The sequence below is a fragment of the Haliaeetus albicilla genome, chromosome W (genome assembly GCF_947461875.1).
Source record: "Haliaeetus albicilla chromosome W, bHalAlb1.1, whole genome shotgun sequence".
Taxonomy (NCBI): Eukaryota; Metazoa; Chordata; class Aves; order Accipitriformes; family Accipitridae; genus Haliaeetus; species Haliaeetus albicilla.
In genome coordinates, this window is record NC_091515.1 from 21,754,709 (window position 1) to 21,771,262 (window position 16,554).

At 39.9% G+C, this 16,554-nt stretch overlaps 1 protein-coding gene across 2 annotated transcripts in view; it reads right to left on the reverse strand.

Moving 5' to 3' along the window:
• The window catches only part of LOC104323343 (ADP-ribosylation factor-like protein 15), a 250,507-nt gene extending 239,316 nt beyond the window's left edge, over positions 1–11,191 (reverse strand). The window contains exon 1 of one of the 2 annotated variants that reach the window (XM_069775218.1): positions 10,816–11,191. In XM_069775218.1, coding sequence (XP_069631319.1) covers positions 10,816–10,827 — 12 coding nt within the window. In that variant the 5' untranslated portion in view covers positions 10,828–11,191. The remainder of the gene's footprint in view (positions 1–10,815) is intronic. The other variant, XM_069775217.1, reaches the window with a different exon arrangement.
• Positions 11,192–16,554: the final 5,363 nt, after the last annotated feature.

The following is a 16,554-nucleotide window of genomic DNA, read 5'->3' on the forward strand; positions in this document are numbered from 1 at the left end:
ATCATGCTGTAGTCTGTTTATGTGAACTAATATGACACATCTCTCTTGCTAACTGCATTACTTAATCCTGATCCCAAAAAACAAAGTGACTTCTTTTCACTGAAATCGCATTAACACTAACAAAAATTATTTTTAGTTAGAACATTGCCTTACCACATAAATGCCAATTCTACAAACAGCAAATGAGAGCTGGATACATTCAGACATAGTCTAAAGACATTAAAATAAAGACATTACCAAGAATGCTATTTATTAAGAATTAAAGTTTTTCCTCCCACCTCCCCCCTGAAAGAAACACCTGATAGTACACTACTTCACATTTCTCCTGTAAGGTTGTACTAAACAAGCTGAGAAAAATGCCCTATAAATTGAGATTATGCAGATAATCATTACTTTTCATAAAGAAGCACCTGCCAACACTGTTGCACTTACTAATTCAATATTTCATTATAGGCCTCAAATTAGGCAATGCTCCCCAAAATGCCTGTACACAACATTAATATTTTGCATGCAAGTTTACAGTCCCATTTATTTTTATATACTCTGGTTTAAAAACAACCTTCAAGAGACATTTTAAGAGAGTAATGTGCTTTCTGGCTTCTTAGTGGACTGTAAAGAGCTTCCATAGTTATAGTGGTTCTTTCCCTGTATCATCATTCAAATTCTCTTCTTCCATATACCAAAATAATGCATATACCTTCCTACATTTCTAAATTCATACTCCTTTAATTTTCTGAGATTTTCACGTTTAAAATAGAACTCTTTACTGCCTTGAATATTGTATTTAATCTACTCTTACAGCTGTGAATAATCATATTAAGTTTTTACTCTCAACTGCCAATCTATTGTGATGCCACAATTCTAGTCTTCTGCAGTATCCCAGAGAGGCTGAAGATAGACTATGAATTTCAGATGGAAAAAAAACACCTTCTTTAAATAGCATAAAGAAGCCAGAAGATAAATGTAACTTCCCTTTCCAATAAAACCTATTGTAGGTTTCCCATTTTTTATATACAGTCAAGTACAATAAAACAGGCTTACAATGATTTATTCAGAACTGTAATTGAGGAATTCCTTTAAATAAGGTATTCAAGAAGTCACTGTAAGCAAATATTAAAGCAATCAAGTGGAACATTTTTACTATATGTTTACCAAGTCCACACCTCATCTGCATGTATTTTAAGATGTTGAAGGTAAAGTGCTGGATGTTACAGACTTCAAACAGTATTAGTGAAAACTTTTTTTTTTGCCTCTGCTTTTTACCCCTTCCCCTCCAAAAAAATCACAATTAATTACCCATTTATAATTGTGATTTTTAAAATTAAAAGAGCAGCTCTTATGAATTATGAGTAATAAAAAACACGTAGCAAGTTTTCTTTTGCTATACCTGTTAAATTTAAATTTTAAATAAGCAATATTTCACTGAACTGCCTGAAAGTCAAAAAGTATAGCACAAAAACCTGAAAGCAAACCTCAACAGCATAGCTGATTTTCTTTTCTCACTGGAAGCAAGCTAGAATATTATTACTGACAAGGGAATGCTGTTTCAAAACATCATTTAAATTGCAAGGATTTTTTTTTTTTTCTCTTCAGCTTTCACAACAAACATCCAATTCTACGACTTGTGCTCTGAGTTTCCAACAGGGAAAAAAAAAAAGTCATAGAAAGACAGGAGTAGAACTGACTTTGAGAAATCCCATATTACACAAAGTGGTGGGGTGGGGGTATAAACCATACCCATACCACTCCTGACAGTATTTGCAGACCTCATTCTAAGGATTCCAGGGATGGATGACTTCCCCAAGCAATCTAGTCCAGTGCTTCAATACCCTCCCTACTAGAAAGTTTCCTAATGTTTAACCTGAATCTGCTGCAATTTAAGCCCCTACTTAAACATAGGATGATACATACAGTGATTTGTATTTTCAGTATCCTGACAGATTTTATGTTGATGGCAGACCCAACTTTGTATATGAAGTAAAAAGATTATTTCTGGTTGCAAGGGAAGTAAATGTGCAGCATTAGCATACCATTACAATTTCTCAATTTATCTAGTTTGCTTTTATTCTAGACAAACAAGTACAGCATTATAAATTATTTTCATTTTTAAAATTTTTGTGCAGTACTTCAAGGCTTTACATTCATGGGAGAAGTAAGCTGCAGTTCAAATTCCCCAGTAAGCACCTGTGGACCCTTGCTTCAGTAGAACAGAGCGAGCTACATCAGTTACCTTACTCATGTGTTGCTGGGTTTGCTACTCTTAATGTTTTGAAATCAACAAGTTATTACAGGCCATGAATTCTAAAATTATCTCCCCTTCCTACCATCACATACAGTATCAGTGAATGTTTCCCCTATGCATTTCCCAATTAAATATTAAGCTAATCCCTTCCCCAAGCCTCCAAGATAATGCTTATGATTTGCAGTCTATAGCATTAAAAAAGATCAACTCCAATGCTGTTATTAGTTTCTCTCTTATATTCACACACACACACCACCCCCCCCCCCCAAAAAAAAAAAATCTACATTCCCTCCCAATATTATTTCAGTTTAATCACTGGAAAAGTGTCAGGTATTGATGTAAATAATTAGATGTTTAATGATACTATCCTACAGACTATCACTCTGATCACAGAATTACAATATATACGATAATGCAGGTGCAATGGGGAATTTATTCTTGATACTTGTAATCTTTCATTACTTTGGATTTGCAACTCATTTTGCACCATATAATTGGGCAACAAAACAACTGTTGGAGAATTTGCATTTAGTTTACTTACAGTTTATTGTTGCTTTCTAAAAGGATTTTACATGGTAAACGTGAAAGTAAAAGAAAAAAAATAATGTAAAAATATACCTACAAGTATTACAAAGAAAGATACCTTGTTTGATACAACTCCACAAAGACTTATTCTTAATAGAAGTCACTTAAAATATCTAAAGTGAGAAAAGGAGTCTTCAGGTTGAGTACGTCAACATAAGCATGCATTTCTGCCAATATGTACCCTTCTACTTAGGCAAAGGGTCATCTCACAAACATTAAATAATTTCTCCAGCTGGAAACTAAATTCATGGCTAACATACATATTTGCCCAAAACTTTGTTATTTTAATCTTATGTTGTAAAAACATGACTTAATAATGACTTAGAAAGATGTCTGCCTTGCAGCTGTGCAATCTTTCATTCACCACAAGCATTTGTTCAGGTGGTTTTTTTTTTCAAGCATTCAGCTATCAGTACAAATGAATTTCAGTATTTGGTGTTTAAAACCAAAAAACTCATACAGCTCTGATGCAGGCACACATTAGTCTGCAATTGCACACATTCATTGTTTTAATATCTATATCTTCACCAAATACAAAGCGAAGTTCCTACCCATAATATTTACAAGAGAGCAAATTTTGAAAAGACTAATTAGAACATATTCTGCAACTGATCACTTAAAGTTGAAATCACCGAGTTGAAAGCACAAGTCTCAAGAACCTTGATGGACAAAATGGGGGGGATCCTAACCAGCTTCTCAGAAAAGAAACAAAAGGCTCAACACCTGACAGAACTGCAGGAGCTGGTGTCCTCATTCTGCCAACCAACAGAAATACTAACCTTGACCACAGCTTGCTTTGCCATAATCCTATATAAATTACAGCACTAAGTATAGTTCCAAGACCACAAAACCAAAGCAATACGAGAAAAGGAAGTTGTTGGAGTTTTTTCTGGTGATGTGTTGCTTTATTAAAATAAAGATTAAGATGTCCACCTGCACATTTATAAAGAAGTGGTCCACCCTAGTAATCACTTGGAATTACTGGACCTTCCAGGTTAAAAAAAAAAACAAAAAAAAAAACAAAAAAAAACCACACACAAACAAACAACAAACTTTCCCCCCCTCCACTCTTCTCTCTGCATCTTTTTCTGTACATAAGAAATGTGAAAATTAGCAATACAAGTGTAAACAATATGCAGATTTTAAGGTACCTATATGTAAGGAGCATGAAAAATTCTCTTGTGTTTTAAAGAACGTACAGGTACCCAAAAGCAAACACAACTATACTACAGTACAGGTGGCAGGAACTTTGACCAGAATTGCTGTTTGCTAAGCTTGTGCACTGAACAAGTAGTAACCTGAAGGCTCCTCTTTCTACACAAGATGTCACAGCCCTTTAGCACATTCCATTAATAAAATTTCTAATTTAAACTCCCAAAATTCTTTTTTAATACAGTTCTCAGGGATAAAAGACAAAATATTTTCATATTCTCCTTTAATGCCAGATAATTAGATTTTTTTAAAATACCAGCCTTCTTGTAAATAATCATTAGAAAAATAAATCTGAGTTTAGAGACTAGAAGAAACCTGATGCTGATGGAAAGCCAATGATATGTGAAGAGAAAATAGGATTGGATCCAAGAATTCTCGTCATCATAAAAAATAATCAAGTGGATGCACCAGAGAACTGTGGGAGCATAATCATGGACTCAACGACAGATCAATATGATCATAGTTGAAGACCCTTTACTAGAGCATCAGACATCATTTTATACATTGGTTAAATCCATACATGCACTTAGCTATTTTACTATTGGTTACACACATTATTCACGCGCCTAGTTACACTTAATGATTGATTATATCAACACTGTACATGCACATAAACATAAGACATAATTGGTTATACTAACTAAAACATGCGAAACTTTTCTCAGTCTAATTAGTCAAGATAAACTGCCGAATTGAGGTTCTTTGTGCCAAGTTCCCTTTATCGTGGAATGCGCACCTGTGTTCTTCTAATTGGCATCTTTTTTTGTCTTCTTGTTTATCCTGTTCAAGGCCTTCTAAAGGTGTCTGGAATGCTCTTGCGACCGTTAGCTAAATATGTGTCCACAGAGAACAATGCTCTCCCCTCTTTTAGGCAATATTCTCACTAGAACAGTTTTCCATGACTGTTTCCAGGACTGCAATGGTTCAGACAGTGAAAGATGCAGATTAGACAACAGAAAATGAATAGCTGCAAAAACAGCACAGACATCTCTCAGGAATTCTGGATCTTTTTTCCAGTCTTGCTGAAACCTGAAATTATGCAAATTTCTAGGCAAAACTAAAATATTGAGAGATCATTCACTGTAGAGTGCATCATCACTCTGCACTCTACACAGGCTGTCAATTCAGTTTCAGGTTCACTCAGTGTTGTGGGCCTTACATAAAGTCATAAATTGGTTAGGATACAAATGTTGGAAGGCCAATAACCTCTGCTCATATGTCAAGGCAGCACCTCCAAGCAGAAGGAATCCTTCAACTACATGTCCCTGGAGCAGATTAAGTAGCTTCATAAATCCCTCTGAATAAAGTCTCACCTCTTGTGCAGTCAATATAATTCTGCTTACACTGGGGAACATTCCTGGGCATCATCCAGAATATCTCCATTTTCTAACAGCAATTTCCTGTTCTGGAACTAGATCTACCTGTCCCCTGAGGGGGGAGTGGAGATGTTTAGCACCAGGATGCTATAAGCTTGAGATGTATAAGCACCAGGACATACAGGGAACCATGTTTCATGGCTACATCCTCAGGTTCCAGCAATCACAGCTTCAGGATCTCCACAAACATCATGTTTAATACCTCCCCAATGGGCCTGTCTTCCAAGAAACTGTACAAATTCATAGTCTACTCATTTTGACCTCCCTGACATCACTGCACAAGTGAGACCCAGAATTCAACTATACTTGTGGGGAAAAAGCAATTCCTGGATTATAACTGTCATCAAGTTCTTCTATTGGGAGAAATGACTTATTGCCTATTCCACCCTCTCTTTATGATTTCAAAGATGTCTATAATATTGCCTCCCCACACCATTCAGCTGTCTCTTCTTCAGCATGAAGGGCTATAACTATTTAATACCTCCTTTTATGGAAGCAATCATTTTCTTTTGATTACCCTGTCACCCTTCTCTATATCTTTAGTTTTACAATACTCTTTCCGAGATGATGCAACCAGAAATGTAGCATTTAAGACAACAGCAAACCTTGCATTTAAGCAGTGTAAAAAATGAGATTTTCCTTAATACTCTAAACTTGTTGACAGCTGTCAGGGTTGAGATGACATTTTAAAGGAGCCTCTCCCTTTCCTGAGTACTGACAGTATTTTAGAGCCTATCCATGCATCTGTACTGTCAGGTAACTTCTACTATAAATATACATAACTTTGCATTTATCAACACTGAATTTAATCTGCCATTTTATTACTAATATCAAAAGGGGCAGTATGATTTCCCCCCCCCCCGGTTCAATATGCACTCTTAATATTTGTCTCTGCATCAGCCCATCCAAAGCATATGCAGTTTATACAACACAAACATGAAATTCCCTTGTAATCTCTGCATTCTCTTCTCCCTCTTATTCACTGCCAGAGCAGTGCTACCAACACTCATTTATGAAACTTATTATTGACAGTTTACAGAATGATTACTTCATTTTTAATTGCTTCAAAGTTTTTCATCTCCATTAGAGGCAAAAATCATAGTGGAAGAATTGCTGTAAAAGTTAATAAAAACATAGAAAACATGCTTCTTCCATCCAAAAGCTCCAAGTCATAACAAGAAAAAAAAAAAAAAAATCAGATCTGCAAACTGCTGGGTTTAGCTGGGGTAGAGTTAATTTTCTTCATAGTAGCTAGTATGGGGCTATGTTTTAGATTTGTGCTGCAAAGTCACTTTCCCCATATCAACAAGTCCTACTGGCTCTCCAATGCCAAAAGCTAACGTGGTCCTGTGAACAAGTTTTTTCTTCTACTGCTCCACCAAAACATATACCATAAAAACAAAGCATTGCGCAAAGATTCATGTTCTTCCTGCTGTTTGTCCTTATAAGCAACAAAGCTGTAGGGGAGGACTGCATCTAAACATAAGAGGACTTGTCAGCTAGACTTCCTGCTTTGTGTCTCTTCCTCAGATAGCAGGAGGCTACTTACACCCTCATGTTGGCAATTAATATAGTCACCTTACCAGGCTGCCAGTGAGACAAAAGAAAAGTTCTGTACTCTGAAGAGCTCCAGCATAAGATGAGCCAATTGCTTATTCACTCGCAAATACCCTATTTATGTCCCCAAGGACTTTTATATAGTCAGACAGTTTGCACTTCAGAAAGTTTTTTCACTTTGTGTGCAGCAAAAGCAAAACCAACATATTCCATAGTATTATGAGCCAAAACCCAATCACAAGATTTTAAGTAATGCATTTTTTTTTCCCCTTACAGCTGCACAGGCCCACATTTGTGCTTTTAAGTTCAAAACTAAAAATGCTTCTTTTGTTAATGGAAAGCTGATATCATCACATAATCACAAAACTTCAGAACTCAGGCTTTAAGAGAATAAACATTACAAGCTGGCAATATTAAAAAACATGAGCTGATAATAATGACAAGCCAAAAATGGTAATAAGCATGGTGTATTAGGAGGAATATTCTGTCCTTACTAAATGCAGATTTTCTCACTTACTAAAAGCTTGCATTTCAAACCTTTTGTGAAATTCATCACCACATTGCCTCAAGCTTGGAGCTCCAACTGAAGAATTTAGGAGCAGCATACTGCAGAGCAACATGGGGCCCAACACATATTGAACCTTGGTAGTAATTCACAAGGACACTATAGGGCTATTTGTAACACAGACTAGCACATTTTCAGAAACTGGGACACATTTTTGGATGTAATAACACCTACCACTCTAATGCAAGACCCACCATGGAAAAGGCAAAATGGTAATTTGATTTTAAATGTGTAATTCACTTGTTTCTTCGGTGTGTGTATCTGAAGAGAATGAAATTTCTGGAGTTGCAATACTCCTGTGACTTCACAGAATCTTGTGCTGGAAATTATGATCATATTAAGGCATTCTTTTGTGTTCCCAAGGAAGCTGTATCAAGTTTCAGTGTTTGTAACAGCCACCTTGGAATCAAAAGTTTACCTGGGGAATTCAATAATGCTTCCTATTGCAGGATGAGCTAATACAGCATTTAACTTTTATCATCATCTTCTGCAACAGAATTCTGCACTACTGCTCACTGATCTGTCTTCAGCCAAGTGATTTCCAGTGAGTTAAGTCACCAATATTTTTATTGCCCTTTCTATATTGCTGATAACATCTTTCATTCAGCAAAAACTGTTTGCAATACTGGCTAGGTAGATTCTACCAAGGAGGAAGATTTGTTTTTCAGAGCGCCTCTCTTCCAGATCTTCAGCCAGATCAGGTTCTTGAACTCCCAAACTTAAAGTAAGCATGCTCATTCAGGGGAAGTTGTCTCCCATAATTTATTCTATTTGCCATTCCCAGTTGATTTAGATTTGAACGCTATGCTTCATAGAGCTCAAATACCAACAGGAATCTAGCCACAATAACTGCTTTGCGTGAGGGTCTCAAAAATTTGTTTTGGGTGTCTTCCTACATTGCTACGCTGATACAGAAAGTAATCAGAAGCAGCAGCACTCTCACTTCCAGATTAAGTTACCCTGGCTACATATACAGTAGCAAGTAGTGCAGCATAGCAAGAGCCAGTACTGAAGATCAAGTATTCATACTACGTACTTCAGGCATTTTACTTCAGACTAGTTCTGATCTGGTCCTGTGGACTGAAAACCCATTAGTTGAGTGCATCTTTCAATCTGGTTTCATCTGAAAAAACTCAAGTTCATGCAATCTGCGTTTACTCTGCAATGCCAACCTAAGTACAGTAAGTAGAGATGACTAAGATTCACTTCAAAAGTTCACATCTGATCCAAACACTAATACAGTTGCATGCACCCTGTACATTAGTTGCCTTCTTTCTCATGTTCAGCTATATCTCTATCTTGAAAGAGCTGTCAGACTCCTCATCCTCATGCCTAATCAGCTTCCCAAACTGAAAGGGGGGATAATATCTTAAGATACAAGCCATTGTGCTCTACAGAGGGTATAAAATGTCAAGGATATTATATCCAATAGATGAGTCAACAGACAGCCCAATAATCCTTATAGTTACATGAGAAAAGACAAAATTCACATGATGGGAGGGAAATTTAGCAAATGGTAAGAGGGCAAGGCTATATAGACCTTTGTTGTTCATGTTGCAGGTGATCTATCAAACACCTGTGTGTGCCTCAGAGGAAAAACCCAGGGTTCCTAGCATGGACCTTTCCCTATCTTTCCTTATTCAAAGAACAGCAGCTACTGGTTTACAAAGTTTCAGTGAAGGAAAACTAACCTTTAAACAGATGCTTCCATAATGCCATTTGTAATAAAAGATTTTTTTCCGTGGCCTGCAGATACCAAACAACACAACAGCAATGGAAAGACAGGATCTGAAGTAGATCAGAACCATTAAGTGATCATGATCTATCCTGTGTTACCACTCCAAGTCAAACCTGTCCAATTAAATAAAAGCAAATGTCTTAAAATGTAGGCTGTCCAGGAAATAGAAGTTGCTCAAATTTTATTATTTTTTTTTCCTTTTACTATCACTGTTTTTATGAACACCACAGTTTGGTATATGCAGCTTTCCCAGTCAAAAAAGACTTGGTCTAAACCCTAACTATCTAGAACTTGAGGTCAAGACAAAACCAATAAACTCTGAAGTCACTTCAAGGTCTATTCATCTAAAATTTGAAAATTTAGTTCAATTACTCAGAAACTATCCAAATTTTAGCTTCTGTGTGCACACATACTCAAGTAAAATAGTTCATAACAAGTAACAAATGCACAAAGAACCAAAAAAACCAACCTTTTTATAGTTAAAAAAAATCCAAAGCAAAATAAATTTAAGCTCTATGGACACAAGAATATTAAGTAAATATTTAATGTATTTCTGATTTAGTTAATTTCATTGTCAGAGAAGGAAAAGTCAGCCACTGCACACAGCTCTCATCTCAATATGGCAAGCCTTCAAAACAATCCACTAAAAAGAGCATCTCCAGGAGATTTTGTTGACTGGTTGATAAACCTCTTGAAGGCCTACACCCACACACATGTCACGTGAAGACAACACAAAAGCTGAGCCAAGTTTCTGACTCCAAATACTTCTTGACTGGTCCCACCAAGCATCAATAGCAAACAGGGATGGCCAGAAGAGACCTACTCATTGCCCTAACTGACTTTTCACAGCACTTCACAACAAAGGATGCACAGTTTATAGGCTAGCGCTCAAAACAACAAAACCTGAATCATGGGATGTGCCCATTACACTCTCCTGCTGTTCTATTGAAAAGACCAGGTAAACAGGCACCACACTAAAACAGTCATCAGCTTATTACCTAGCCGTGCCACAGAATTTACTTGCCGAGTGTGTACATCGGTGAGTCTGAACACCAACTACGACCCCAGCCTAAAGTGTGCGCCTGCGATACAATCTTTCGCAAACAAATAAAGCCAATATTCATTAAAGAGCAATAAACGTTACTCCTGAATACCAGGCTGCCTGGGCGCACGGCTGATCCCGCCCAGGGTGACAATTTAGTTCATTCAAGCGTACGCTATGCTCGTACATTTAGGGAAAAAAAACAGCGACCCGGGTCACGGCTTTAGTAATCTAATAGCAGCCAAATGAGCGGGGCCGCCACATGCTTCAGCGGAACCAAGCCAGTTTACCGCCGTTTAACAGCCCCGCGGGCCGGGGAAAGGCAGCGCGGCCGTCCCTCAGGGCGCAGTACCCGCCCAAGGCCCCTGCCCGCGCCCCCGGCGGGCACCCACGGCCCCGCGGTCCCGCCGCCCCACCTACGCCTCCACCCCCCACCTCCGCCAGAGACGCCACTTCAGCAGCTGCGCGCTCGGTAAGATGCTCCCGCCGGGGACCTACCAGGTAATCCATGTACTGAGTGGCGCCGGGCGCCACGCTGTCGAGGAAGTCTCCGGGGCCGCAGGCGCCCCACTGCGAGGGGAAGCGGCACTTCCTGACGCCACCCCGTCGGGCTCGGCAGACACGGGGAGCTCAGCCACCGCCGCAAGGTATAAGGGCTGGTGGAGGCTCAGCACTGTCAGAGCCGCCCACTGCTGCTGTTGCACACACCACAGCAGCCCTGCGCGCGAAAGGGGGAGAGAGCAAGAGAGAGCAAGCGCACAGCCGACCAACAGCGAGAAGCTCCGTCCCGTTTCGCCGCGCACGACGTCGCTATCAGCTGATCACACACGTAGGGCGCGAGGAGGACGCTCTTAAAGGCGTACGCGCCCAGCAGAGAAACTGGCGATGTGGGTGAGGGGTATCGGGGTATTTTCATCGGCTTCTTGCGGGCGTGTGGTGGGCTGGGCCGGGCCGGGCCACCCGCGAGGGTCATCCTCTAGCTGCTGTTCCTGTGCCCTGTTTGAGATGTTACCTACCCCAGAGCTTCTGCCTGAATTGGAAAAAGCCAAGTAGGTGCAAAGGATTCCTGCTGCTCCTATGTGCCAATTATACTTTTGTCAATGCAAAGGTGTGGGTGCTCTGGTAGAGCAGGTGAGTGCCAAGGAGGCCGTGAGCAGCTGGTTGTGGACTCTGTGGTGCATGACAGCTCCATCCTGGGTGTCCAGTTTCCCCACACAATGTAGAAGAAGACTTAATTGTTTCAAAAGGGAAATCACAAAGGCCTGTGAAGATAAATGCTGAACCTCTAACTTTTAAAAACTGAAACATGCTCCAGAGAAAGTGAGTCCATAGAGAGAACAAGCAGCTGTATTTATCTGGGCATTTAGCTGGTGTTTTGAAATGGGGGAAATGGGCTGGGTTCAACCAGAGGTCCCCTGGGTCCTGTTTATTACATGGGGATTAGCAGGGAAGGGGACTGGGGCTTCCACCTAGGTGGGTCTGTTGCCTGGTCATTAGGGCTATCCTGTGGCATGTGAGATGAGGGTTTGAACCACTTCACGCAGAGGGGTCTCCTCTTCCGTGGATAGAGGAGTGGGTGTGAATGCACAGCCTCTAGCTGTCAGCCAAAAGGAAGTTATTGCTGTATTTTGTGCTGAGCCTAAATATTTCAGGCACACAATAGTCATTTTAAAAGGGTAGTCAAGACCATCAGGCCATATAGAAAGTGGGGTGCCAAATCTTTGGATAGAGCTTGTTATGTATGGCTTAAGGTTTAGTAATTTGTAGTATTAGTAAAACCAAAGTATTTCATTTTGGGAATGCCTAGAAGCACAACTGCAGACACTTGCAAACTTTAATGTTGAAAACTCACATTTTTGCTTTCTATGTACCTCTAGTGTTGGGCAACAGTGGAGTTCATGTATCATGAATCACAGTTTTTTAACTTCAGCACTACCACTCTAGGTGCCTCCAGGCTTTATGCTTTAGTCCCTTCTTATTTAGAAGGGTGTGGTGGGTTGACCTTGGCTGGCTGCCAGGTGCCCACCAAGCTGCTCTATCACTCCCCTCAGCAGGACAGGGGGGAGAAAATAAGATGGAAAAGAACTCATGGGTCAAGATAAAGGCAGTTTAATAAAGGAAAAGCAAAGGTCACAAACGGAAGCAAAGGAAAACAAAAGATTTATTCTCTACTTCCCATCAGCAGGCAATGTCCAGCCACTTCCTGGGAAGTAGAAACAAACTGTTGTCTGAGGGGACCAAAGTAGCTAAACTACATTCAGCAGAATCTTTGAGTAAAGTTATTTCTGAGAAATTTGATGTAGGCAGGTAAGAAGTTTATCTTCTTTATCCTATAGTATTAATTCCCCCAACCACCTGTGAAAGCAATGCTAGTGTCTTATAATGGAAACTGACATCTGACCTGTAGGCTTTTCCACAAATTTTTAACATTAGCAATACCATCTGTCTTGCTGGAGAAATAGAAGGAAACTTTTCAATATGACTGTGGGATATGAAATCTAGAAAGACAATATCAAGTGAGATGGTTAAAAAAAAAAAAAACAGAACAAAAAAACCCCCAAACACCCCACAGATTAATAAAAAGGATAGTAAAAGCAGGTAATGAGCAAAGAGGAAAGAAGGCATAAATGAGGATTCAAGAGCAAACAGGAGTGTGTATTTGTAAGGATATTACTGTTGCCTCAAGCCTTCAAAAGACTGATTAACAAATAAGAAGGCAGTGATAGTTTAAAGAAAAAAACTAAAACATGAGAAGTGTGGTATGTTTGCTATTCAAGGACTGTTTAGATTATGTGTACTCAAGGTAAAGCTTATCTAGTTTAAGATTCTGCTTACAATAGAGGATGCTTAAGGAGTGTTTGGATAATAGTCAAGGCACCATATAACGGACATTTCAGAGGCACACGCTTGCTAATTAAGGACATACATCCTCCTTGGGCACTGAGAAACGAGGGGGTGGCAAGAGAAACAAAGACCCTGGTGTCCTCAGATGACGCATGACCATAAAAGGACAAAAGGAATAGGGGTATTCTTCCCCAAATGACCACCAAAGACCACCGGGGATGGAGAGCCCCACGCAGGCGTAGAAGACTCTGGGATGATTGTTCAAGAGAACAACACATCATGCTTGCTCAACATAATGAATATGCAATAGTTAGGCAGAACATATGTATTAGATAGGTGTGATGTTTTAACTGTAGTGTATAAGTATGGACTGAAAACCTCAGTAGGTGTGCTCGACTTGTGGAAATGTTCCACCTTGCACCCTGCGCAGAATAAGGCAATCTCTCCTCTCTAAACATACTTTGTGTGTTTTGGGAGTTACTTTCTGATCAGGTAACATTAGTAAGTAATTGACCTATATTTAGTAAACTAGGGGGGGGGGGGGGGGTGATTGCAGCTCTAATTTTTGTAATGAATTAAGGCCTGTTGCAAACAGGCTCAGTTACAACATCTAGTCAGTGTCAGAGAGTGTTGATAAAGTTTTCCCCCTGTCCTGCCCAAAAGCAGGTAGTTCTTGTCAATGGATAATTCATTTTCCTCATGTGTCTAGTCTACAAAAAACTTGCTTCCTTTGACACTCATCACTTTACTTTGGGAATCAATGTCAAATACAGCTGTATAGCAGATTAAATTGAATTTAGTTAAGTACAAATGAATTTGTTTACTTTGAATCATTAAAACATTTGCTAATTTTAGCATTTTAATAGCTAAGGGGTAGAAGAAGGGCTTAGTCCTTCCTGCTTTTCAGTATTCTGACTGTTTTCCTTATAGTTACAGCCATTTCTGGCAACTTTCTGCTGATCACAGGATGTCCTTTTGACAGTGGGAACTACAGGGTGAATAGAGGTGGCTAAAGTATGCCTCTCAATAATGTAACAAAGGAGCTTCAAGAAACTCAGATTCCATCTTTCTTCTTCTATCATTGCATGTGATTATTTTTTTTAACATTTTGCAGTGCTTTCCCCTTTACCTTTAAACCCCTTTATTTCTTCTTTTTAGCAGCAGTAATACACCACTCTTGAGACTTGCTGCCTTTAGACACTTCTCTAAATGAAGGGTGACTGGAAGAGAACCTAAAGGAGAGCATCAAGAACAAGCAGAGATTTCAGAAGTGTTTCCTATGAGAGTAGAGTAATGGGAAAGGACTGGGAATTATATCTTCTAGAGCTGATTGAGGGGAAAATAGAATCCATATGTAGACAGTTGCTGCAAAGAGGATGTGGTGATGGGAAAAGAAGTGATTGGCTTGCATTGCAGAAGGGGAGGTTTAGTTCAGGCACTGGAAAACACTTTAATGGTAAGGATAATCAAGCACGGAAAGACATCACTACCAAAAGAGGTAGAATTTCTGTGAGCAGGCATGGATTACATAAACATTGCTCAGGCATGGTTTAGCACTGATTTTGATCTGTAGAGAATGAACTAGAAGACCCTTCTGTTTTGTATGATTCTGATATCTCATATCTGATTATGAAGATGCAATATGTTTATATGTGCAAGGAAAAATACTTATTCCCAAATGACTATTTTATACATGAAATTTTCTTTCTAGATTATAAACAAGTGCTCATGAGCTGAACAGAACATCAGTTTACAAAATCAGAAAAATTCTAATGTATACACTGCAAATCCCACAGACTTGATCAAGAGAGAAACCAAGCCTAAGCTTATATATTAGTTCTTCTGTTCACTATAAACAAACAAGACTTTTGGCCATTGTGTAGCCTTATGGAGCATTCATTTTATGACATAAAGTGAAGATTAACATTGAACAATAGCAGAATGTAAGCAGAATAAAAGTCCTAGAACATGTGCCTTCTAACCTATATAGTGTGAGAGACTGAAAGAGTTAATGTCTCAAACATTGTGGTGGGGCAAGTTCTGCTTAAAGACAAACCCTGCACAGCAAGGAACCAAGGTGAAAAGCCCATCAGCTCAGACATCAGCAACAGGAGGGGGAGGGTGTGCTGGAGGGTGCGCAGCTCCCTCTTCTGATAAGCTGTTCTGATACAAAGATCAAACAGTGGCCATGTCTGCAGGGAAGGGGAAGTTACTCCCCAAACAACCCCCAAGCCCAAAGGCTCACAAACTGCTCATTAGCCTGATGAGTTCGGGTGCCCACCCGAAGGAGGGGCAAGGATGATAAAAGGACACAAACTGAAGCCCCAGGTGCGCAAGCCCACCAGAACTGGACCCCTCAGCTGACTGGACCCCTCGGCTGACTGAACCAACGCTGGACCCAGGACCAGTGAAATCTTTCTCTCTTCCTTTTTCTCTCTCTGTCTTCTTCTCTCTTTCCTTTTCCACAATCCCTACACCTCATCTGTTTCAAGATATAAACCGTTGACCAAGTCTGGGACTAAGAGTAGATCCAGCCGACCCTAGACCCTTCTCTGAAGAGGAGTCTAGAAAGCAAGGGGGTCTGCTCTGAACCTCGTTACTCAACGGGAGGGATCTCCTTATTCCCTGAATCAATGTATATGGTTACACGGTTTACAGAAGTAGTCTTATGCCAATTCCTGTTGTGAGAAACCCTGCCACCTACTACCACGCCTCTCCAGTTCCATTAACTTCTGTCATGAATAAAATCTTTAACTGATCGTTTGGTGTCATTTCACTTTAATTTAGCCCGAGGGAATTTCAAATTAAAACATGACTCCCTGGTCTGTCCAGTCTGGGTTGTGACACATAGCAATCATCACGTTGCTGAGATTTTTCTAGCAAGTCCTGTAGGAAGTTGAATTTTATATTGGGATATATAACTTATGCAGTGTTAGCTATCTTCATAAAGAAGCTTGTCAGTGTGGTAGGTTGACCCTGGCTGGATGCCAGGTGCCCACCAAAGCCGTTCTATCGCTCCCCCTCCTCACCTGGACAGGGGAGAGAAAATATAACAAAGAGCTTGTGGGTTGAGATAAGGACAGGAGAGATCACACACCAATTACTGTCACGGGCAAAACAGACTCAGCTTGGGGAAAATTAACTCAATTTATTACAAAACAACCAGAGTAGGGTAATAAGAAATAAAACCAAATCTCAGAACACCTTCCCTCCACCCCTCCCTTCTTCCCGGGCACAACTTCACTCTCGGATTCTCTACCAACCCCCTCCAGCAGCACAGGGGGACAGGGAATGGGGTTTATGGTCTGTTCATCACACGTCATTTTCTGCCGCTTCATCCTCCTCAGGGACAGGACTCATCACACTCTTCCCCTGCTCCAGCGTGGGGTCCCT